At 35.0% G+C, this 24,309-nt stretch overlaps 1 protein-coding gene across 4 annotated transcripts in view; it reads left to right on the forward strand.

Annotated features, from left to right (window-relative positions):
* Positions 1–24,309, forward strand: part of LOC120778162 (transient receptor potential cation channel subfamily A member 1) — a 49,021-nt gene that overhangs the window by 10,957 nt on the left and 13,755 nt on the right. For 2 of the 4 annotated variants that reach the window (XM_040109891.1, XM_040109893.1), the window contains exons 1-6: positions 999–1,297; positions 9,839–9,995; positions 10,119–10,209; positions 12,023–12,218; positions 12,714–12,821; positions 20,260–20,448. In XM_040109891.1, coding sequence (XP_039965825.1) covers positions 1,124–1,297; positions 9,839–9,995; positions 10,119–10,209; positions 12,023–12,218; positions 12,714–12,821; positions 20,260–20,448 — 915 coding nt within the window. In that variant the 5' untranslated portion in view covers positions 999–1,123. Of the gene's footprint in view, positions 1–998; positions 1,298–9,838; positions 9,996–10,118; positions 10,210–12,022; positions 12,219–12,713; positions 12,822–20,259; positions 20,449–24,309 lie in introns of those variants that run through there. The other 2 variants (XM_040109892.1, XM_040109890.1) reach the window with 1 other exon arrangement.

Below are 24,309 nucleotides of genomic sequence, written 5' to 3' on the forward strand. Positions count from 1 at the left end.
ACAGCGGACCGGGTTTTTCTTATCCGGTAAAGGACTGTCAACACGGCAGAATTCCAAAGGGAGTGAGGTGTTAAGAGCGTTGAATTTGATGAGGCATGCAAAGAAATGGTTAGCGTCAGACGTAGCCACTTTAAATGTAGGACGTGGGTCAGGGATACAGCTTTCATCCTCTTCGGAGTTAATTTGCCGGAGGAAAATTAGTAGTGGCGCCATAAGGTGGTGATAATTGGATCGCTCTAGTAGTTGAATAAAAGAGATACGGAACCAAATTCCTTGAGTTAGACATATCAACCTCCGTTGTGGGTGGAATAAAATTTTTGTATATAAGGATAATTCAGGTGGTTAAGCACCGTGTTTCTAAAATATTAACCGAAATGTATGGAGTCCATTCAAAGTAACTTTCTAATGCTTTAGAAATATGGTCTCTTTGTTCTCCGCCATAGCTGACTGACTCGTAATGCACAAACTTAACGAATTTTGAAGGTCACCCCAAAGTCTTAAACGGCATCAAGAATCTCTGTTAAAATATGATGCATCGAAAAATATACTCAGACATGTGGATATACATACATATTTCGGACCCTTTGGATAGAAATTATTGTGGTAAAATTATCATTTATTAAATTAGACGTGACAATTCTAAAAACTCGAAGCCCAACTTTTAAGTTTTTTAATTATTTTTTACCATTTTCATTTTTAATTTTAATTTTGAAATTTTTTTTTCTATTTTTATTAGAACGACTTTAAGATCCTTAGTTTCTTTATAAAATTATATAACCCCTAATTATTGCATATTAGTAAATTAGAAAAAAATATATGTCACTCAGAAAATCGCAATTAACGTCAAGAATATCATGTAACAGTAAAACTTTGTAGTTAAAAAAACATATTTTAGTAAAGAAATTAAAAAAAAATGATGAAAAAAAATTCTATAAATAAAAAAAGGTGCGAAACCTAACTAAGAAATGGTTGAAATAATGACTAATCCGTAAATTCTTAACTATACAAGAAATAAATCATCAAAACACGACCGAAGAATTATTTAAATTAATCGCCCGTAATCGGTCCGTCACGTATACTTCAGTACATAAATGCTCGTATCAAATCCGAATTGTGAAATAAAATGAAAAATACATCAAAACGCGATGTTGTTGTAAGGCCACTACGTTGTTTAATTAATGGATGTGCACGTGGCGCCGAATTAAGTATAACGGCACCGTTAAAACTCTCGACACAGTGGACACGAATGTTAAGAATGCAAGCAACACCAAAAATACGCCCTGACGATTTTCTGCAGGTAAACAAAGCTAAACAAATTACATGAATTTTAAAGAGCAAAACAATGCAGGCGCTCAGATAACTGTAAAGAAGAATGGGTTCGGGTAAATACGAATAACATTAAGCAATTAGAGCGGCGGGCAAATAACATGTGTATGTTATGTAAGAAGAGCCGGGGCTTAGAAACAGCAACAACAAGCGCAATATGTTGCTAGATAAAGTAACGGTGTTTCTTGCTGTTTAGTCGCTTCGAATTTGATTGATGTGTTCAGTGAAGAATTTTGGCTGAAATTTATGATTTATGACGTTGCCTACGTTACAAGCAAGTAACGGCATGTTACATACGATAACGGTGATCAATATGCGACTAGACTTGAGGGCATTTGTATGAACGTATTAGGTTTCTAAGCTCATTTTGGGTGCAACTCCACGCCAAGCCCTCTCCAGGTGCTGCGCTAGTCAGCACTTTATTCAGCAATCTTTCTCTAAAGATGAATATGGGATGAAAGCCAAAAATCTTACAGGCCCTGGTATGGAAAAAAGACTTGCAGAATGCTCTTTTGGGGCGAGTAAATTTAACGGAATTTAACTACGACAAATAGGTACTTCATCTGACAATAACCCTGGCACATGGACTAAAATAACTAATTACCGGTCCTCCGATTTCCGAGAAAATTATATTTAAAAACTTAACTCAGACTCATCGCTTGGAATTCATATTCACTTCTCAGCTCATTAGCTGGGGTTAAGAAAAATGATCTTATATTAGAGCTACCAGTACTAAACAAAATGCGAGATTAAGACTCAAAGAATCCAAACATAAGTCTTTTTCCTCTTTATTGGCACAGACACCGTTTAAGCGGTTATAGTCGAGTTTACAACAGCGCGCTAATCGTTCTTCCTTGTCGCTGTTTGGCGCCAATTGACGATTCCAAGTGTTCTTTTCCACCTGGTCTTTCCAACGAAGTGGAGGTCTTCCTGTTCCTCTTCTTCCCCCGGCGAATACTGCGTCGAATACTTTCAGTGTTGGAGTGTTTTCATCCATTCGAATGGCATGATCTAACCAGCGTAGCCGCTATCTCTTAATTCGCTAAACTATGTCCATGGCGTCGTATATCTCGTACAGCTCATAGTTCCATCAACTTTGATATTCGCCGTTGCCAATGTGGAGGAGACTATAAACCTTCTGCAGAACCTTTCTCTCGAAAACTCGTAACGTCGACTCATCAAATGTTGCCATCGTCCATGCCTCTACATCATATAGCAGGACGAGAATAATGAGTGAATTATACAGTTTGGTCTTTGTTCGTCGAGGGAGGACATTACTTCTCAATTGCTTACTCAGTCCGAAGTAGCACTTGTTACCAAGAATTCTTCTGCGTCGGGTTTCGAGGTTGACATTGTTATTGGTGTTAATGCTGGTTCTTGGACTTGAAAGTTTTGACTATCAACAGTGACGTGGGAGCCAAGTAGCGAGTGCTACGACAGGAGATCATTCGTCTTGCCCTCGTTCACTGCCAGACCCATCTGCTTTGCTTACTTATCTATTCTGGTGAAAGCAAAACTTAAGGCGCGGTTGTTGAGGCCAATGATATCAATATCATCGGCGCACGGCAGCAGCTGTAAACTCTTATAGAATATTGTATCTTATTAAGCTCTGCAGCTCGAATTATTGTCTCCAGCAGTAGATTGAAGAAGAGAGGCGCCTTGCCTGAAACCAGCTTAGTTCACACAGCCATATTAATTTTGCGGAACTACACAAAATCAATAAAATATTTGAAAAGTCCAAGCCCTTGTCATCCGAAGTTCTGACTTTGGATTTTACTATAATATTAATAGTATCTTCAATGCTGATTACTCTCAATGAGAACATCATTTAACTCAGGAGTCTTATTAGTGGCTGAGGGATGACCCTCGCGTCGTGTTTGGTCATAAAGACAGTCACAATCATCGTAGAATGTGACGACGCATTATTGTTGCAAAAAATCCATGTAGAGGCCTCAGAACGGAGAGTAGTTTTGACTCCGTTTGACCCTATGGAACGAATTTAGGGTTAATGACACAACACTAGTCAGAGAAAGCTAGTCATCGTTGATTTTTGACCGACTTTGACCTTTATCAATTCTGTTTGTGTGCCACATTGGTCACCTACAATGCAGAATACATATAAAATAAAGATATCAATCAGTTCTGCACAATTACCGTTGCACACTTTTCATTCATACACCACTTAATAGGCGAAGAATAGCAATTTAATTGCCTGCAATAGTCAATACTTTACATTTCTAGCAGATAAGATAGAATTGCAATCGTTGAAGGGACATAACGGCCAAAGGCTTTCAGCTGTGCCAGCCAAGTTGGGTAAATAACCGCACATGGTATCCAATGGCAGTGACTTCAATTACACAACTCTGTTTTCAGCCTCGTTAGTGCAGCATTGAACAGCCTTACGGCACTCTCCGTATGGGAGCAAAAAAGAATGAGAGAGAATAAGAAAAAAAGAAGTTTCCGAGGCAAACGAACGCCAAACTCAACTTCTACTATCATGTAATACGTGTAGTTCATACTCGTACATATATGTACATACATATGCAGAAATACAATCAACACCAGTCCTTGGTTGCGAAGCTGCACGAAAACCACAAAAAAATGCGCGAATACCAAAATTCATCAAATTTTTTGTATAAAAGTGTTATCGCGTTTGCGTTGCGTTGCTGCATTTTTCATTAGCTCGGCAGTGCTTTAAAATTGCTGGGTTTTCAAACAAAGCAACGAGAAGAACGCCCTTGTTTTGACACCAAACGTGTTAGGAATTTTTGTACTAGAAACTTAATAGTTTGGTTCACAGTGTAACATGACAGAATAGATCTTATTTGTATTCCGTGATACCCATATAATTCTATTTTTATAATCAACGCCGCTTAATGTGAAATGGATCTCGTCTGTATACGCATCCGGCTTTCGAATTTAAGAAGACATTGCAACTAGCTCTTGTATTGAAAAAGGTAGTAGTTAGGTTTTTTTTAAGTATATGTCCTCGCAGACTCTGTGGTGACTGGTTCTACCATTGGTATTTTCCAGCTTAATTTCTTAACTAAGATTAATTTATCAAAAAGCGTCAAAAAAACGTCTCCAAACAACAGCCTCAAACGAGAGAACGAGGGCAAGACGAAATCTCCTGTTCTCAAACAAACAGTCGTCGCCTTGATTCCTCTCACTGTTAACAGTCATAACTTCGAAGTTGTAGATAATTACGTCTATCTTGGAACTAGCATCAACACCAACAATGTCAGCCTCGAAATCCAACGCAGAATAACTCTTGCCAACAGGTGCTACTTCGGACTAAGTAGGCAATTGAGAAGAATTGAGAAGTAAAGTCCTCTCGACCAACAAAAACAAAACTCTATAAGTCATTCATTATTTCCGTCCTGCTATATGGTCCAGAGGTATGGTGGTACTTTTACTTGTCTTAGGCACACATGATGTTTCAAAATGGTTCTCACTGTTCTTTCTGATATACCAACGATGCCAGTAAGATCTCTGACGATTCTCACGCACCAATTCCTTTATTTTATTGATATGTTAATCAGCAATTGATCTTGGTAGCATGGTCTCATGGCTTTATTTGAAAACCCAGCTAGGCTTCTCTAACAGAGAGATCAGATATTTAAAAACAATACACAAACTAAAAAAAATTAGATCAAAACAAGATTTGATCACTATACTGAAGTTGTTAGATTCTTCATATCCAAACCCTCCAAACTTTCCATGCAATATTTTCTTACACACAAAGAATTAAAGCATTAACACTGCATAGTATAGATTACGGCTCACTTCCTGGATCCTGCTATTTATTTCCTTTCGATTACCACTGTCGCCAGCATTTCATCGTTTTTCATTTCATTTGTTAGCTTTCGATTTATCATTTCACCAGCAAGAAAATCATTTGAAAACTACCATAAATAATATAAAATTTATAAGGTCACTGGAAAGTGTTAGTGCAGTTATGTGGACAAACTATCAACTGCAGCTTGTAAGCTAAGTGGAGGCATCTACAGTTGGCAACTTTAAGTAACTGTAAAAATTCTGCACTCATGTGTGTATGTAATAACACCACTCAATAAATGTGGAGGAAAAATTTGCAACTGATGTGCTGAGAGAGCTGTAGAGTTTTTGAGGTGTGCTGTTTACGAATTTGAGTTCAGAAATTTTCCATCACGTGCAGCTATTTTTGTCATTGTAAAAATGGCGGTGGTTTGACCCCTACACCTCTTGTCTACAATACAAAAATCCTAAGTATTAGGAAATGTTTACTATCATTTTTTGGTTTTAGCAACCCAAAATGGGCAAGAAGCAGCCTCTAACATCGCAGTCACAGAATCACTGTTAACTGGTGTAATATATAAATATTCATAGGGGTACAATATATAACCAAAATATATTCCTAGCTCAAAAATTTAATCTTTAAAATGCGGGAAGAACTTGTCATCCCAATTTGTAGCCATTCTTTTTGTGGCATGTTGCATTTTACGGAAGGAAATCTTTCTTTGTTTTTAAACTTTTGGCACTGAACAATCTTACTATTGTGTTTAATAAATAGCTTGCGTTTATTTTAATTTTTTCTTCCGATTTTTTTTTGTTTTTTTGCATAATTTGTACAATCATTTCACTTTTATTTCGTTTTCTCTCGCCTGAACTTTATTTAATGGCAACATTGCATTCAAGTTTATGTGGCTGCAATTACATTAGAGTGGATCGCAAAAAAGTATTGCAAAGAGCTTAAAGATCACAGCAGAAAATAAACATTTACAATTAATATATTAGCATTTTTTTATTACTTGAAGTTTACTTTCGTATGTTAATCTCGGAGTGTGAACCATAGTTCAAGTTTATGGAACGCTAGAAGAACATTAAAATATCACTATGAAGTATATTGAACACTTTACGACAGAAACATTATAATTTGAGCAATTTGACATAATCCTGTCATAATTCCGTCATCATTACAGCAATACCTACCTCATAAACAATAGAGTTCGGATATGAATTTCCTTTTCAAAACTTTCTATACATTATGGGCAGCGCGAAATAATGTCATAATTTCAGTGGTTCTATTTCTATATGTAAAAGGTTGAGACTATGTCAAATTTAAGCAGTTCTAAAGTTTACTTGTAACAATGTAAACTATTGGCATTTTCTACGTCCAATTTATGATCATCATAATCCTCCTGTCAGAGCAACTATTGAACGTCTAGTGGAAAAATTTCAATCCACAGGCACAGTACAAAATGTTCCCGTCCAAGTGAGACAAAAAAGTGCCCGTAGTGTCGAAAGTATTGCTGCCGCTAGCGCATCAATTGGGAAAGACCCAAATCAGTCTCTCAAACGTTGTTTTCAAGCGTTGGGCATCTCTGTGAAATTGGCGGAAGAACTGGAGCCGCTTGACCACCAGGATCGTCGCATGTTCGGGAGTTGTGCTCATTCTCAGCGATGAGGCTTATTTCTGTCTGCATGTCGTCGGCAATAAGCAAAATATGCGTTGTTGGTCAGGCAGCAATCCATACGTACTCCATGAGTCACCATTACATCTCGAAAATATTACGGTTTGCTGCGATTTATAATATGAAAAATGAACAAATATGAAATATGTGGTTCGAACAGGACGGCGCCACAAGTCACACAGCAAATGTCACAATCGACTTATTGAAAACCAAGTTTGATGAACGTTTTATCTCACGAAATTGCCCAGTCAATTGGCCACCTCGGTCGTGTGATTTGACACCGTTAGACTATTTCCTGTGGGGCGTTAAGTCCATGGTCTATGCCAACAAGCCAGTGACGATTGATGAATTTAGTACGACTATCGAACGTGAAATTGCAGCAGTATCGACAGATTTATGCTTGAAAACCGTCGATAATTGGGTTCAGCGTCTGGACTTTTGCAAGCGAGCCCGTGGTGGCCATGCAAAAGAAATTGAGTTCCTATCCTATATTGGTGAGGAAAACTTCTCCGATATGGCAAGACTGATCGACTTAAAATTTGCACACAACCTGCTTAGATATATTTGCAAGATAACGATCGGAAAAATACGTTTTTTAATACGAATTTCGATTCTCTAAGCCACTCTAAAGGGTAAATTTTAACACAAAGAACGATTTTTTTGTCAAAAATCGATATTTTGCCTAATCCTTCTATCATTACCAGTATTCACCTATAGCAATAACGATTTTTTTAAATAATTTTAAAAACACAGTTGAAGGTCTCCATAACCCGAACTCTTGAATTAGCAATAGTAGTCAAATTGCATATAAATTGCCTATCACAGCTCGAATTTTTTTTGTGGATTATGGTTATTCGAGTTAAGGAAGCTCAACTGAATATTATTTTCGACGAAACTGCTCCGCTCTAATACACATTTTTATATCCTGGTTTGCTGGTTTTAATAAGTGCACTTGCGGTTAGCTGCTTGTGGGTTGTGTTCTTTTTTTTTTTTGGAAATTTACCACAAGCACTTTCAATAACAAACTGACAAATAGCCAATCAGCCACACAAGAGAGCAACGCAGTCTTACGGGCTTACTGACCGACGACGACAGCAAATCACACTTACGAGGATATAACTTTTTTATTATTGTATGTATGTACGATTCACCCGTTTTACAAATAAAATTGAAAATACACATGTGCTTTCCGTATGCTACAAAAATATGCTTTAAAAGAGCAATTCGAAGTGGGAAACATGCACTTTAAGTGTGTGTAATAGAAAGTTATAAATATGTTTTAGTATGTTCGGCTATTTTAAGTTTAAGGTAGCTAATTATTGCATTTAGGTATGCTTCGCTTTCTTCTAAAAGCGATTGATTCGTGGTGAAAAAAAGAACAAAACAAATAAATATATAAAATGTGTATAAGAGATTTGTGTATGATATATATATATACATATAAATTTGCATAAGAAATAATTCATTCGTTAAGAAAAAAATTATAGAAATTTTACTTCCAATCGTATGAGAAAAGGTTACGTATCCGCAACGGCGACCTCACCCAGTTAACTCATTTGAGCTAAGATAAGATTAATTGCATTTATTAGTACAAAAATTGATATTTATTAATAACACCTTTTATTTATTAATTAAATTTACTAAATGATTTCAATATCTCAATTATTGAAGAAACTCGAACAAATATGACAAAGTGCGCCGTCTTTAACCGAGTTTTTTCCGTGTGTTCTTTAAGTCATTTGACAAGATTTCTACTCAACTGATCTTCCTGAAATTGTACAGGTCTTTGAAGTACAATTTTTAAACACTTGGACGAAAAAATTTCTTTTTCTATATCACAACTATAAAATTTTAGTTTTTTTGTAAAAAATTTTTGCCAAAAATAAAATTTTCCGTTTTTTTTCCTTCGTCCAAGTTTAAAGTGAAGGTTTTACCTAAAACAAGTTTTTTTCACTTTAGATGATTCTGTAAGGATTTCGTCGCAATGACTGAGTTTAAAATATCTTTTTTCAAATATTTCATAATTTCTTTGTTAAAATGTATGTTCGTAGTAATACAAAATTCTAAAAAAAAATATTTAATTTTTTGTATGAAAAAAAATTTTAAAAAAAGTCTGTTTTTTACCCGAGGAAACCCATGTAATCACTTAATCAAGCAGCTTGTACAGACTTATCTTATTCACTTGCCTACAAATCGTCATCTTTTTAATTATTCCAATATTATAACTGCATATCTACTTCTCTTCCAACTTTCTATTACCAATATGCATACCAATATGTACAAGTATATGGATATACTAACAAGAAATTAAGATATAATTAGGAGTAATATGGAATGCGTTACTTCGAACATTCCGATATGCAAAAATTTAATAAGCTAAATAGCGTCAGAAAATATATTTATACATTACATTACATACATTTCCTTCTGTAGCAACTAATCTATTTAAATATATATGTACAAGCGAGTGTTTGTATGTATGTATATATATCTGCAATGAAAAGCAAGCAATAAATTATTATGAAAACTTAATTAGAATCGTTTGGATAAATGATTTAGCTGGAATTACTGTTTTTTATTGCTAGCGAACGAGTAATAAGGAAAATAGGTTGCGTATACGCACTGATACCCTTTAGTATGAGAGCAAGTAATTAATATGAGGAGCAATTTCCATTGTAGTTGGCGGAAAAATATTTTAAAAAGCAGTTATTAACATTTTATGAACTCTTTTTGATTTATTTCTTTTCATTTTTGCTTTGAACTTAATTTTTCCGCTATAAGATTATAATGTAAAGCGAAAAATACTTGCGATTTCATACTCGAATGAATAATTCATATAAGCAACTTAGCATTAAATAATAAATTTCCGAAGAATTTTACACCTTCATGACAGCTACTAGAGTACTGAGTTGGCTAGCTATGTATACATATTTACATAAATTATTCATACTGAATTCGAACACATTTCTTTATAAGATGAAAAACATACACTTACCATAGCTTCTTCTAGTCAAATATCTACATTAGTGTAATTTGTTACATTTCTGCTTGACTTACAGGCAGCAGAATCAGGAAATTTGGATGAGTTTAAGCGACTATATCAGTCGGATAATGCACGTTTGTCGATAAGGGACAGCAAGGGGCGCACAGCAGCACACCAGGCAGCGGCACGAAATCGTGTGAATATTTTGCGTTACATAAATGATCAGCGTGCAGGTAGGTTGCTTATTCATATGTATGTAAATATATATGTACATATATATTAAGGTGTTAATGGCATCTTCTATATTTTCTGATTGAATACATATTTTATTAACTGCCTTGTTTTCCTATTTCCAGATCTCAACGCTAAGGACAATGCGGGCAACACGCCGCTGCATGTGGCAGTTGAGAATAATTCGTTCGACGCACTTAGTTATTTACTTTCTATGTAAGTAGATATATTTGAAAATTGATTCACAAAACATATTAGAATTAAAGTAAGTTGTACAATGATCATCGTCGAGCGTAGATAATTCCTTTATTTCTACTGAACAGGAATAACGAAATCGAAAAGAAAATATTGGATAAACGAGAGAAGCCTAAATTGGATTTCAGCTACGCCTGCTTCTTTAGCTCTCTACTTTCTGAGTAAATTTTGTATTGAAAATTTTAAGTGTGAACAAATATATCGCATGTTCTGAAATAGAGAATCTATCTCGTAGAGATCACGATTAAATCGGTGCTCTTCAAGTACCTATAGAGCATGTGCCCGAGTAAGGTGTGTACCGATTTCCATTGAGGTAATATTAAAATGGAAAAATAAGAGAAACTTAGCAAACCCTAAAAGTATTTTGTAAAAGAGAATGTACTTGATATCTCAGACTATGGTCCACTAACCTATTTCATATTAGGATTTCATTGACTTATCGAAGGATTGAGGGCAGGGTAGGTAATTTCAGGTATTAAGATTGATCTTTGAGGCGGAGTTTGAATTAAACCAGTGCTTTGGAATGCCAAAAGCTCTTAAATATAGAACTTAGCTATCGATCTGACGTTGAACGACAAAACGCCTTAAACCCATCAGAAATATGGCCAAAGGATTGATTTCCATTCCCGCTAGTTTACCTGGATGACTAGAGCTAACTGATTCATGGAATTTCAACCTCAATCTTTAAAAAAGAACCCACTTTTGAAGAACGAAATGTCGAAAGTTTCAGCCTTACTGCGAAGCTATCCATTTAATTGTGGTTCAACTATAATCAGATGACCATACAAGCCTTAAAACGCAGGGTGTTGATCGGGAGTAACCGATCGATTGGTTACAAACGTAAAGTCAGTGACCTCAAGATCAGTATCGGAGTAAATGCTTATGTATATCTTTCTAAGATATGCTTATATGGACATAAATTTGGACTCTACTTGAAGAGTAAACGAGATAGTAGAAGATTGTACTTGAAGAAAATACAATATTTTATATTGAACATTTTGATTCGGAAAATATCAATATTAATATTTACATACCATATATGGAACATAGTATTAGAAACTGCTTGATAAATGATGTCTGATGTCAGCGGCTATATGAACAGGCATGACGAATCGGTGTAGCATACATATATAAAATAACTAACTCACTTCGTCAAATATTAATAAATAAATGAAAGTCAAACATAAAGTTATTGGTAGCAAATTTTTCGAAAATTATGAACTTTTTAAACACACTAGCGCATATTTCGGAGAAACTATAAAGTATATATCTAAATGGTATCGCCGAGCTGAGTCGGAACCGCCGATATCGGATCACTATACAAGTTGACCGATCAGAATCAAGTTTTTGTATGAAAAAATTTTCTGTTTGACGAGATATCTTCAAGAAATTTGACACGAATTACTATGTAATCCAATGGTATAATTTCCGATCAAATTGTAAAGATCGAACCATTATAGTATACATATAGCTGACATACAAACTCGTTGATTAAAATCCAGTTCTTATATGAAAAACTTTTTTATTTGACAAGCTACTTTCACAAAATTTGGCTTGAATTACTTTTAAAGCCTACTGGACAATCTCCGAACAATTCAGATCGGAATATTATAACATAAAGTTTCAATACAAAAAGATCGGTTAAATATAATCAAGAGGCCTTTTCGAATAAATAAATTATAACAAAGCAATATATTATTTGACCTAAGAATAACCAACACTTGTCTGAACAACTTTTAATAATTAATTTTCATCTTCCTGACGTTCACCACAGACCCGTCGATACCGGCCTACTCAACGAGAAGAAACAGGCGCCAATACACTTAGCAACCGAACTGAATAACGTGCAGGCACTACGAGTTATGGGCAGATACCGCAAGGAAATCGATATAAAACAAGGCGGCGAACATGGACGCACAGCTTTACACTTGGCCGCCATTTATGATCACGAGGAGTGCGCCAGAATACTGGTGAGTAAGCAATTGCAAAATGGATCTTTGTATGTGTGCAGAAGAGAATATGGAAGAAAAGTGTAATGTATGTGTGTATGAAAGTATGATGAGTGTAAATTAAGGCTGTATGGACATGAGTATATACATATAGGCTCAAACAAACATATATTTCATAAAAAATATTTATATACTAATTCTTTAATTTAATTTCTATACTAAACACATAAGTACAATTGTATATAAAACCGATTCTATATCACCTCACATACATTTTCTACATATCTTCCTTATATAGTATAACACTAACACATTTATGTATGTGTTCGTTAGCTCCCATCATTTTTTCTTTAAATTCATTCATAATTATTATTTCTGTTACCATAATTTCCCCATCATTATACAAGTAGTTATTGTTATTGTAGTAGTTATTATTGTTTTTTTTTTTGTTATTGTTGTGTAGCGTCATTTGAACACCATTTAATACGTGTTGCATATGTCTGTCGTATCTTCCAGATAACCGAATTCGAAGCATGTCCCCGCACACCTTGCAACAACGGTTACTATCCCATACACGAAGCGGCTAAGAATGCCAGCTCCAGAACGATGGAGGTCTTCTTGCAGGCAAGTAAACGCATATATGTACATACATACAAAATGTGTATGTGTGTGTGTATATGAAAATGTTGAACGAACAAATGCACATCCATAGTTCCCTCTTCAAGTTTTGTTTGTATGTATTAGTAGTTAGTGGACTCAAACCTTAAATTTATATGTACACACTTTATATTCACAGTTATTTCTACATAATTATTTGTATCTTTTGATTTGACATTTGCAGCGTCTAAATGTGTTTATATATATATAATTGTACAGCACGCCTACGCTGACATGACTTCGTAGACATTTTCGTATGTATATATATTTTTACTTAAATTTTGTGGTACTGTTAACCTTTGCTTACTTGTGAATATATACACAGTTCAGTAAACATTTATTTACATATTTACTGTTCTTGCTGTTATATACATATGAATATGTTAGTATGTATGTGTGCATACCACATGACTGTTTCTATTTGCTTATTTTATTGTGTTATTTCGCAAATATTTGTCCAAGCCACATGCCATTCCGCAAATGGTCTCTTGAGGTTATACAAAGTAAAGGATAAATTGTGGGAAGTATTTCGCAAATTTCTCTCAAATATATTTCAGTTAAGAAATAATAATTTGCTAAGTAAACTACTGCTTATGCTTTATATATTACAACCCTTAAAGATGCGCTTTACTTTTACAAAAGTCAGTATAGTTGAAGAAAGTCTGTTGCATACTATGTGTTAATGTATGTATGTACAAACACAACAAACACCAGTGGTGGTAACGAAAGTAAGAAGGTACAATAAAACCACTAAATTAACGTTAAAACTCGTTTAGACAAATCATATCGCTAAAAGGCAAGAAAAAGGTTACGTATACGCACCGGTCACCTATACGATGAAAGCAAATGATTAGCAATAAGAACACTTTTCATTGCATTTTAAAGCCAAAATGTCGTTAATTTCTACTGCCCCGATAATACCCTGCACAAATCGAAAAAAATTTAAAACATGAACCCGATTTTCTTCGATCAGTTTGTATGACAGCTATATGTTACAGTGATCCGATCTGAACTATTTGTTCGGAGATTGTACAGTTGACTTTGAAAGTATTTCATGCCAATTTTCGTGAAGATATATTATCAAACAAAAAAAACACTGCATACAAGAACTTGATTTCGTTCGAACAGTTTGTATGACAGCTATGTGCTGTAGTATTCCAATCTGAACAATATCTTCGGATGTTATATGGTTGCTTTGGACAATAATCCATGCAAATTTTCTTTCAGTTATCTCGTCAAATAAAAAAGTTTTTCATACAAGCACTTGATTTTGATTGATCAGTTTGTATGACAGCTATAAGCTATAGTGGTCGGATATTGGCGATTCTAACAAATGCGCAGCTTCTTTGAGAGAAAACGACGAGTGCAAAATTTCAGATCGACATCTCAAAAACTGAGGGACAGAGTCGAGTGCATACCATTGATAGAATACCTCAAAAAAGAACCAAGCTATGAAACATAGCGAGCGTTAGCGTCATTTCAAGATACGACTCAATATATACCTCAAATGCCCAGAATCAATTTTACTCTCTCTATCTTTGTTTTTTAATAGTATGTCTTAAGAGCTTCTTTCCAAAACAGTCCACTTTGCAAGCAGATATAAAATATTAGCGGAGGCTTCAGAAATCAAGGATCGTTTGACGAATTCTGTTCCTCAACCTCAACTATATATAAAAACCTCTACTTAAAATCCTACATTTCACATACCAAATGGCCTGAAAAATTTTGTTACAGATTAATAATACTGGGTAGTCGAAAAAATATTTTCGTATTTTGTCAATAAATATCGTTGCAGTCGTATATCTCCAGTACTACCGATCACATTGTGGCATACCATATAATATTGGAAAGATGAGATTTTACAAAAAATTTAATTCGGGGAAGTTGAAAAAAAGTTACAGCTGTTCAAAAGTGAGTGAAAATAATGAAGAAATTTGGTATATATTTTGAAATTTTTGTATAAAAAAGGGAAGAATACCATGCAAGACACCAATGAAATTTTTGAAATCTACGGAGACGATGCTGTATCAGTTCGTGTTCAGTTGGTTCGCTCGCTTCCGTTTTGGAAATTTCGATTTACACTGATGGAATAATGTCTCTAGCGGAAAAATGGCAAAAAGTGGTCGACCAAAATGGTATATACGCGTTTATTTATTATTATAAATATAAAACAAAAATATAAGCTAAAATTTGATTAGAAATACGAAAAGACTTTTTCGGCTACCCAATATTTTTCGTTTTTTGTATCTGTCATCACGGTGAAAGCCCAATCACTACAGAATCGTGAAGAGTTTTCTAAAAAAAATAAAAAAAGTCATATTTTCAAAAAAAAATAAAAAAAGTTATATTTTTGGTCATATTTCGTGTGCCTCTTAACCTGAATACTGTCAAAATTTCACGACATTGCCAAAAGTGAACAACAGAAGCATATTTAAGGAACGCCGGAGTCATATGGTTGGAGCCGCATTTTCGAAACTTCGATCCAAAAACCAAACGTTTAATGGTTAACCTAACAACGATGCTCGTCCAGAGTTAAATCGTATACTATGTACTGGTACATTGTATATACGAGGGGACGAGCATTAAATAAGAAAAACGTTAATTTCTAACTAACGTCGTAACAGCCATCGCAAATAAAAAAGTTTTCCTTAAAAGTGATCAAGGGGCAAAAAGCCGCATAGTCCATGCCATTAAATTAATTTTCTGTAAATCTTTTATATGAGCAACCAGCATACCTCAGATTAAAGTTAAACGTGGACTATATTTTCAAATAAGTAAGAAAATAGTGATTTAATGGCGATATTCCATAAGAGGCTATTCCAACAAAGATTACCAACCCATGCACACATACGCGCAAACTTTCATTGCTCATATTTCTTTACACTTTTTTGGTGGCTCGCAGAAGCACTTCTTAGCACTGTCTATGAGTGTGTTTGGCTGTGTGTGGTTAAGTCTTTGAGACCATATATACAATTACTAACTAAGCTTTCTTGCTTGCTGGTTAAAGACACACTTTTGAACACATCCTGGCATATATACATACATACACAGATTTCTTGTCTCGTTAATGTAACCACAATGTGGCCTGCAAATGTGTGTTTGTAGCTTTTCATTTGAATTTCTTCACTTTGATCTTTTCATCTTTCTTTGTATATACAAACATACTTTTGTAGGTTTGTATACTGAGTTAACTATCGAGACATTGATTTTTTTTTGGCGAAAATCACATTTTTCACGTGCGCCTTCATCAAAATGTGCTGCATGTGTATGTGTATACTAGAGTGGGTCGATTTACAGCGAGCCAAAAAAAACGGAAAAAGCTACGAATCCTTCTGAGCAACTAAAACCCATTTACTAGCCAGCGATTTTTAGATCATCTGTTTTCAGGGCGAAGTTTTTTTTAGAGATTATAAAAATTATTTCTCAGTTTTTGAGATCACGCAATGAAATTTCATACTTAGGCTTTTTGATATTCTATCAAACATTTGTCGGAATTGGTCAGAGGGGCAACATATCACATATCTCCCATACTATTCGCCTTAAAATCGCTCCAAACCGCTTTTAGATCTATAGTATCTTTGGCAATAATGCTCAGAATGATCAGTCGAACATTTCCCGCATATACGATTTTATAGAATTGTATAATCTAGTCTATCTACCCTTCTACAAACGAGCATTTGTTATTAACCGACTTTATTCATTTGAGACAAGTAAAATCCTTTTTACAACAAAAAATATACTTAAATGTTTGTAGTTCATTAAAACTATGTGTGTCGGTATATAGTGAAAAGCAGCACAATTTCGAAAATTATTGAAACACTTGTTGCTTTCCTTTGTCCAGATTCTGTCCGCAACCATTTAAGCAAATTTGTCTACGTCCCAGAAAGCGCATATATTAAATTTGTTATGAAGCTTAGACTAAGCACATATTGAAGTGAAGAACAAAGTAATCATGAGCGATGACTGCCGTTTAGTGTTTGGCCAAAAAAAAAAATTCTATGTATTTTCTATCAACAAATCCAGTTGTTTACGACAAATTACTTCACGCAGATGCCTCAAAACGGAAAAATAGTATTCCTTATAGACCAATTGCAATGATTTCGTGGTGACCCACACCACGGTACTCAAAGAAAACAATGATGTTGATGAACTGTGGTTTTGACCGACTTTGTTTTCTCGGTTTCGGCGTATTTTTAAACCGTCCTTCGCTTGGAAATTATTGAAAATTTTCGACATCATATTCATACATCTATTTCTCGTCACTTTTAAAGTTGTGTTTGATGAATGTAGGGTCCTGACAAGGGTTTTGTAAAAGATTCAAGTTTTTATACACAAAGCATAAACCAAAATGTTTTGAGTCGATCTATAAGAGATGTTGAGATCCTCTGCTATCCTTCTGATAACAAAACGACGATTCTCAATAGCCGCTGCTTTTCCTTTTTTTAATGTTATCGCTGTTAACAGAGATGGATGGACGACTGGCATGAGACAAGTTTCACGACCTCCACTGTATACTTTCTCTCACTCAAGTAATTGTGTTCGTGATAAAATAGACCTCCAAAATCCTTCTTCAACATTTTCATAAGTTCCGTAGCCGTAATTCCATTCAACTACACAAAATTTAAAACAAGCGAGGTTCACTGTTTCCGTAGTAAAAATCGCCAGACAAACTTTTCGGGCCGTAAATAAAAAGCTACAACACACAATAATAGGTGTATGGAGATCAAACTTCACACAAACATAAAAAAAGTTTAAATGGACTACATGGTCCGAGTCAAATTTGATCGGATGGTATAAAGATTAAAAGTAACATGGTTACAGAGTAGCTCAGCGGTAGGATTTCAGTATTACAGAAGTAAAATATAGATCTTTCTATGGCAATTGGTTTTTTCTTGACGAAATATTTACTAGAAGATCGATGAATTCTCTCAAGAATACTATCAGAAGGCTTCAATAATTAAAAAAAAAAATCGAAAGGTTCCAAATAGTTTCAAGAAATATAGTTTTTAAATAATAAACACTAAGTTAAATGGTATATTTTCAAATTGTGGTCGACTAAAGCGAAATGATTGATATTTTCGTTTTTCAAGATGTCTTTAAAACCAAAGCCTATTCATCTTGTCGACTGAGTGGCAAGGTAATTGATAGCTCTTATGTAAAAAAAAGTACCTCTGCCGAAAACTGTACCTGAATAAAATATAAGATTCCAAGTAGAGATTTTATTTTCTATTGGTCTACCTTCGATGTCCTTCGCAACCTGCCTACATACGAGTATATACCTTTTTAACAGGAAACTGCTTACTGTCGTGTAACACTCGTTGGCATGTCTTTTGTTTTTGTCTAAAATGCAAATGCAATTTGTCGTAATAAAACTTAAACTCGCTTAAATGTTTACAAGCAACTTCAGTATTTCCTGAGTGCGGCATTTGGCTTTGACAAAACTTTTTAAGCAGCAACACTGCTGAGCGGATAATTTCAGTAAACACAGTAGAAGGATTGCTAAAGTTACCGTTATAAAAATATTTCTTAAACTTATTAAAGGTTGGCATTTCTGAGGCTTTTAAACAATTGATAGAAGACACGTTTGGTGCCAAACTTCGAAATCGGCTTTGGAGATCTGAATCTTTAATTTTTCTTTAAAGCAATAAGTCCCTTGGTATTATCAAATTTCTGGGTTTACTGTTCGATTCCTAAATTTCTGTAAAAAAAATCGAGAGTCGAACGCTTTATCGTATGACTCTGCAGGTTGTGATGCTCTTCTGTTAAACATATGAGCCTCGAATTTACATAACTGATTCTATTTTCACCCAATACATGCGAGAATAAAAATATCCTATGTGAGAGCCAATTCATTTCAGCTCAACAAGACATTAATAAATCTATACAAATCTATGCAAGTTTAGTTAAGTTTGTTATTGAACTTTCAAGGATTCAAATCTTAAGAATGAAATAGCAGAGCTATCATTTTTGCGCGTGTTTTGTAGACAAGCATTTCTTTCGACTTCTACTGAAATATATTTCGACCACGGTCATGTAACTGGGAGAGAAATGGGCTACCGCTACACTACTATCGATCGAAATCAACTAACCCAAAGGTTTCAGCAAACCAATAGAAGAAGAGCATATTTCTGGTATAAGGGCTAAAGGCTAGATCAAATTTTCAAAAACTCGTATATCTTTGAAATATTCTCTGAAAACTTTAAGTAAATAAGCCTAAACAATTTTCGAGTTATTCGTTAATTAGCAAATGTTCTCGGGCAATCTGCAATGTTCATATAAAACTTCAAATGTGTTTTTCAAAACTATGTTCTTTGAACAGGCGACCATGTACCTGCACCTCGACTCAACACAGCTTTTTGAAAACATACACAGGTGGTGACTTATCAAAGTATTAATCAATTAACCGTTAGTTTTTTCCCGAAAATTTGGAATAATTTTTTTTGGGTCGCCATTTTGTTAATTTCCATAAAAACTTCGATCAAGTTTTGTCCGATTGATTTTAGATTAAGTAAGTTCCAACGATTAGCGATGGTTACCGCAACGAGTCTTGGGTGGAGCTAAATCAAAAGAAATAGCCATTACTATTAAAATTAATAATTTTTAAATCCAAGAAAAGGGCTTCGAATTGCTTTCGCACGCAATGTATTCTCCAGATCTGGACCCAGCGACTATTTCATGTTCTCAGATCTGAAAACAATGCTCGCAGGAAAGAAATTCTCGTCGATTGGAGAGGTGATCTCCAAAACTGAGGCCTATTTTGAAGCAAAGAACAAATCCAAATACAAAAATTGTATCGAAAAGTTGTAGAGTCACTATAATCAGTCTATGAGCCTTGAAGGGAGGTATGTTGAATAAAACAAAATGAAGTTTACCAAAAAATGTGTGTACGGTGACTTTTCAATCGACCCCTTGAATGATCTGAACGATAAACCGAGTCGATTTACCCATGTCTGTCTGCATATACGCAAAGTCAGTCAGTTTTGAGATAGTTATTTGAAGTTTCGTTCGTTCATGTCCCCAAAAATCTACTAATTTATCAGAACTGCTGAAATTGGACCACTAGAGCTCTTGGAGAAATTTTTTTCTTTGACCGGATATCTTTACGAAATTTCAGTATTTGTTCGTATAAAATTTGTCTCTATATCGTTTCTTAGTAATTTTCATATTATCCAGTACTTTATCAGCAGCAACAACATAAATATTCGCTAAATGAAAACCCAATCAAGTGTCAAATGTTATTTCTTATCATTTCATGTGCATAATTCTTTGAAGAACAAACAACAACAGTAAAAAAATGCTTAGATACCACAACTACATACATGCATACATATCTAACTACCCACAACCGTTTCTGTACATATCAATATCCCTGTAAACATTAATCATTATAATTTTTTCTCAACAGTGGGGCGAGCAACGCGGCCGTCTGCGCGAGGAAATGATGTCCTTCTTCGACTCTGAGGGCAATGTGCCGCTACACTCGGCTGTGCATGGCGGCGATATCAAGGCGGTGGAGCTCTGCCTGAAATCAGGCGCTAAAATTTCTAAGCAGCAACATGATCGCTCGACGCCAGTGCATTTGGCTTGCGCACAGGTGAGTGTGTGTGATTTCAGTCTGCCGACTGAGCATAAAGAACTTCCCTCGAAGTACACCAAATTATTGAAAAAACCTCGAAGAAACCCCTAAGTACCAAAAAATGTTGTGAAAATCCCAGAATCTACACAGGCTCTCAAATCAATGGAACCAAAGGCTGTCATAGCCCTGTTTTTTTTTTTCAAAACATAATTTCAAACACCAAAACAACAGTAAAATTTTCCGCAAACTAACATAACCTCAATCGATTTTTGTGATAGACCTTCAAGTCAGCGGTATGATTTCATCCTCTCACTTTATAAGGGTATTTAAGTATATAAATTCATTTATACATAGGTATTCATATAAGGTCTTGTCAAAAGAAATCCACTATTTTTCCATGAGATGACTTTAGTCATCTTTATCTCGCGTTGTATGAGTGCGAACGGGTTACACTGCCATATATGACGTTGGAAAGATAAGATATCGTACTTTCAGACAGTTTTGTGATTGATTTACTCAGCATTGGTTTAGCACATGACAAAAGCAAAGAGAAAACACGCCAGATTTTACTGTTCTTCCACAACCAATCACTTGCAATTGTGATAAACGACGACCATTTCGGTCTGAGTATTTTGTTGTCAATGATGTACCACGCCGCAGAAGGCCAGTTGTCAAGTTCTACCACTATCTAACCACAGTTTCGATTGCTTAGGAGCACCAAAAATGATTGCGATTGAATCGCTGTGAGCCGGCACAGACTGTAGCCAAGCCAGGGTTCACGATCAGTAAGGTTTATTGTGTGTTTTCTAGGGTTCACAAAGATTCATGTACTATGAACTACTCCCCTACGGCCAAACTCTTATTTCGAACCTGAACTATCAACAACTGAACCGTTTCAAGAAAACGATTGCCCAGAAACTGCCAATAGGAGAGGAATTGTGTTGCATCAGGACATCAAAAAGCCACACAAATCGATAATGGCTCGCTGGTTGAGAGGTTGTTATGCTCTATCTACTATATAATCGAGGCTTGGCACTAAGTATTTACTCCCTCTTCCTGCTTATAGCGAATGATTCTCGTGGCAATTCCCTTCAAATCAGCGACATCAAAGCTATATCCACTTAAAAATTAATTCACAAATCTTGCTGATCTATAAAGAAGCGTAAGATATCTATAGAGGTAAAGTGGTTATTAAAAAATATCAAGGCTTCTCAAAACTTGATGAACATCTCGTTGGGATATCAAGCCAATCATTCTGGCTTAAAAAGACCTCATATAGCAATACCTACACACGATCCATCAACTTCTGGATACCATTTACTACAGAGAGGCTCTATAGGGAGGAAGCTTAATGAAATGATTGTTGTGGTAGTTTAAGCCAAATCGTCTAATTTCTTTCATAAGAACCATTTTAAAAAACATAAGAACCATTTTAAGAAACTTCCCCTATGACAGACTATTACTTTACATGATCCCTCAGGAATCTAATACAAATGTCAATTTGGTTCATATCGTTGTTTTTTGTACTTCATATCGTAAAAAACATCTTTTTTCCTGTACTTCTCGTTAGATGGTAGAGGCTTAAAGCATAAAAACTGCCTTTAAGACCTATAGTAGACCCCAGATCGGAACTGCAAAATAATATAAGCTTTGCGCAAGAATTTTCTTTGAACCTCCTATAAAAAGTCGTCAGTCATTCGGCGATGGCTACGGAATTTAAGAGCCCTCCATTTTTCTGGCAATATCAATGCACACAACAGAAATGGATGACAGCTGTCGGCAAAAGTTTTAAAAATACTCCGTTCTCTAGTGTCAATATCGATAAAAACTTCAGCAGGAAATATGTTACAGATTAAGGTTTGGTTCTTTGAAATGGCAAAATGTTAAGACCATATGCTAATGTCGATAAGTCTCAACGTGGTGAAATTTTTTGGTAATATTTTTGCTAGTTCGTTCTCCCCATCTTTGATGGTTTTTGGTGACAGGATGTGTTGGTAAAAGATGATAGTCTGCTCAGCATTGGAGAAATTAGAGTTTTAAGTTTCAAGACATATTTATTTCGTTCTGTATTAAAGGAAGCACGTAAAAAAACCAACTGCGTTATTTTATTAATTAAAAATGTATAATGAATATATTTACGATAACACAAAGCTACAAGGCTCTAGTATCTCGACAATTTAATTAGTCGAGAAGTCAAATAATAACTCGTATTTATTTGGGCACATGCAGTTATTGGTTTCTCCTTTACTTGCTGCCGGTAATTTTCTAAGAAGGCTTTTTAGGGTATTGTTTACATCTGGCCACTTGTTCGCAAGCTTCTAAGTGGTTGCACAAAAAAAAAATTATATAAACACAAAAATTTCACGGTCGCGAGTACTGTTTGCTACTGGTAAATATGTACATAGGTAGACTAAGGTACCTCGAGAATGACTTTCACATTACTCTTGCTTACATAAGGGCACATAGTTACATGCGCATAACAAGCATACAAACATCAAGGAATGTTGTTCAAATTAGCATAGGAATTTTTTTTTTGTTTACATTAATAACTGACACAAAATACATGACAACAACAACTTTGCAATGTGTGCGAACTGGCGGCAAAGCAATCTGCTGAATCATCCGTCAAGCATTGCGCTTATTTTCTGCTACGTTAGCAACACACTAAGCTGTGCGCACATGTATTGCTAAACAAAATGGCGCGAATTGCTATGCAAACATAGACAATAACCTAAACACACATACAGACACGCGTATACTCGTATATGAGTAGCATATTTGCAATATTCGCTACAAATAGCCACCTTGCAGTTCAATGAAGCTGAGAGAGGTGAAAGAAATTTTTTCGAAGAGACTTAAAGTCAGCAACATCGCTTGGTAGTCAGAGGTGGCCGACTGCTATAGACGTCTTTTTTGCATTGGTTGTTTGAAAAAAATATATTTTCTTTTAAATTTAATATATACATACATATTAACTGAATACAATATTTTAGAAATAGAAAATTCGTAGAACAAATTTGCAATATGCCAGGTTAAACATCAAACAAATACGAGGTTACTTATTAGAGCCATAAATGTATTTACATAACCTCAAATTCTGTCATTTGAAATTTGGTAGTTGAAGACGGCACTGCGTTCGTGGAAAATAAAATAAATTGTGGGCGTAAAACACGCGCTTCAGAAATAAAACTTCTCTGGATGTGCTATTTCCATAGAAAAAATTTGTAACAAACATTTCTGAAATAGCAGTTATTTGACACTCGTTTTACAATAACTAATTTATTATTAACAATTTTAGCAGCATTAAATTTTTAAAAAATATGGCAACCTTGTTTACAAGAAAATTCTCCACTGAAAATTTTTCGCATTGTCGCATTTTTTTATAATATATATAATTTCTTTATTTTAATTTTTGAAATATGGCAACCCTATTTTCAAAATTTTTCCCATTCCCATTTCTTTGTTTTGTTGCTGCATTTTATCATTCATTTTAGTTTGTTAGTTTTTTTAAAAAAACTTGTAACATCTGACAACAAAACTACAAATTAATGACAATTACTGATTTTTTTTCCAAAAAGTTATTGTTGTAGCGGCAGAAAATATTTCTGAAGTAATTTCGAGGCATGCTGCCGAGTTGACAATCCTTGGCCGGATAAAAATCCGCGTCGTTTCCTACCACTTAGATCCGACTGTCGTGAGAACGAATTTCGAAGTCTCGGGTGGCACGGTATTAGCACCAATGAGGAATTTAGCCCCAAGGTTTTTTATCTGATCTTGTCTGAGAAAAATTTAACTAATCATTTTAGTAAACGGTCAACGCACCCATTGCACCTTTTCGGAAGACTATAACTGCTTCTTCTTTATTCGCGTAGACACCGC

Source organism: Bactrocera tryoni, chromosome 5 (assembly GCF_016617805.1).
Source record: "Bactrocera tryoni isolate S06 chromosome 5, CSIRO_BtryS06_freeze2, whole genome shotgun sequence".
In the NCBI taxonomy this organism is placed as follows: domain Eukaryota; kingdom Metazoa; phylum Arthropoda; class Insecta; order Diptera; family Tephritidae; genus Bactrocera; species Bactrocera tryoni.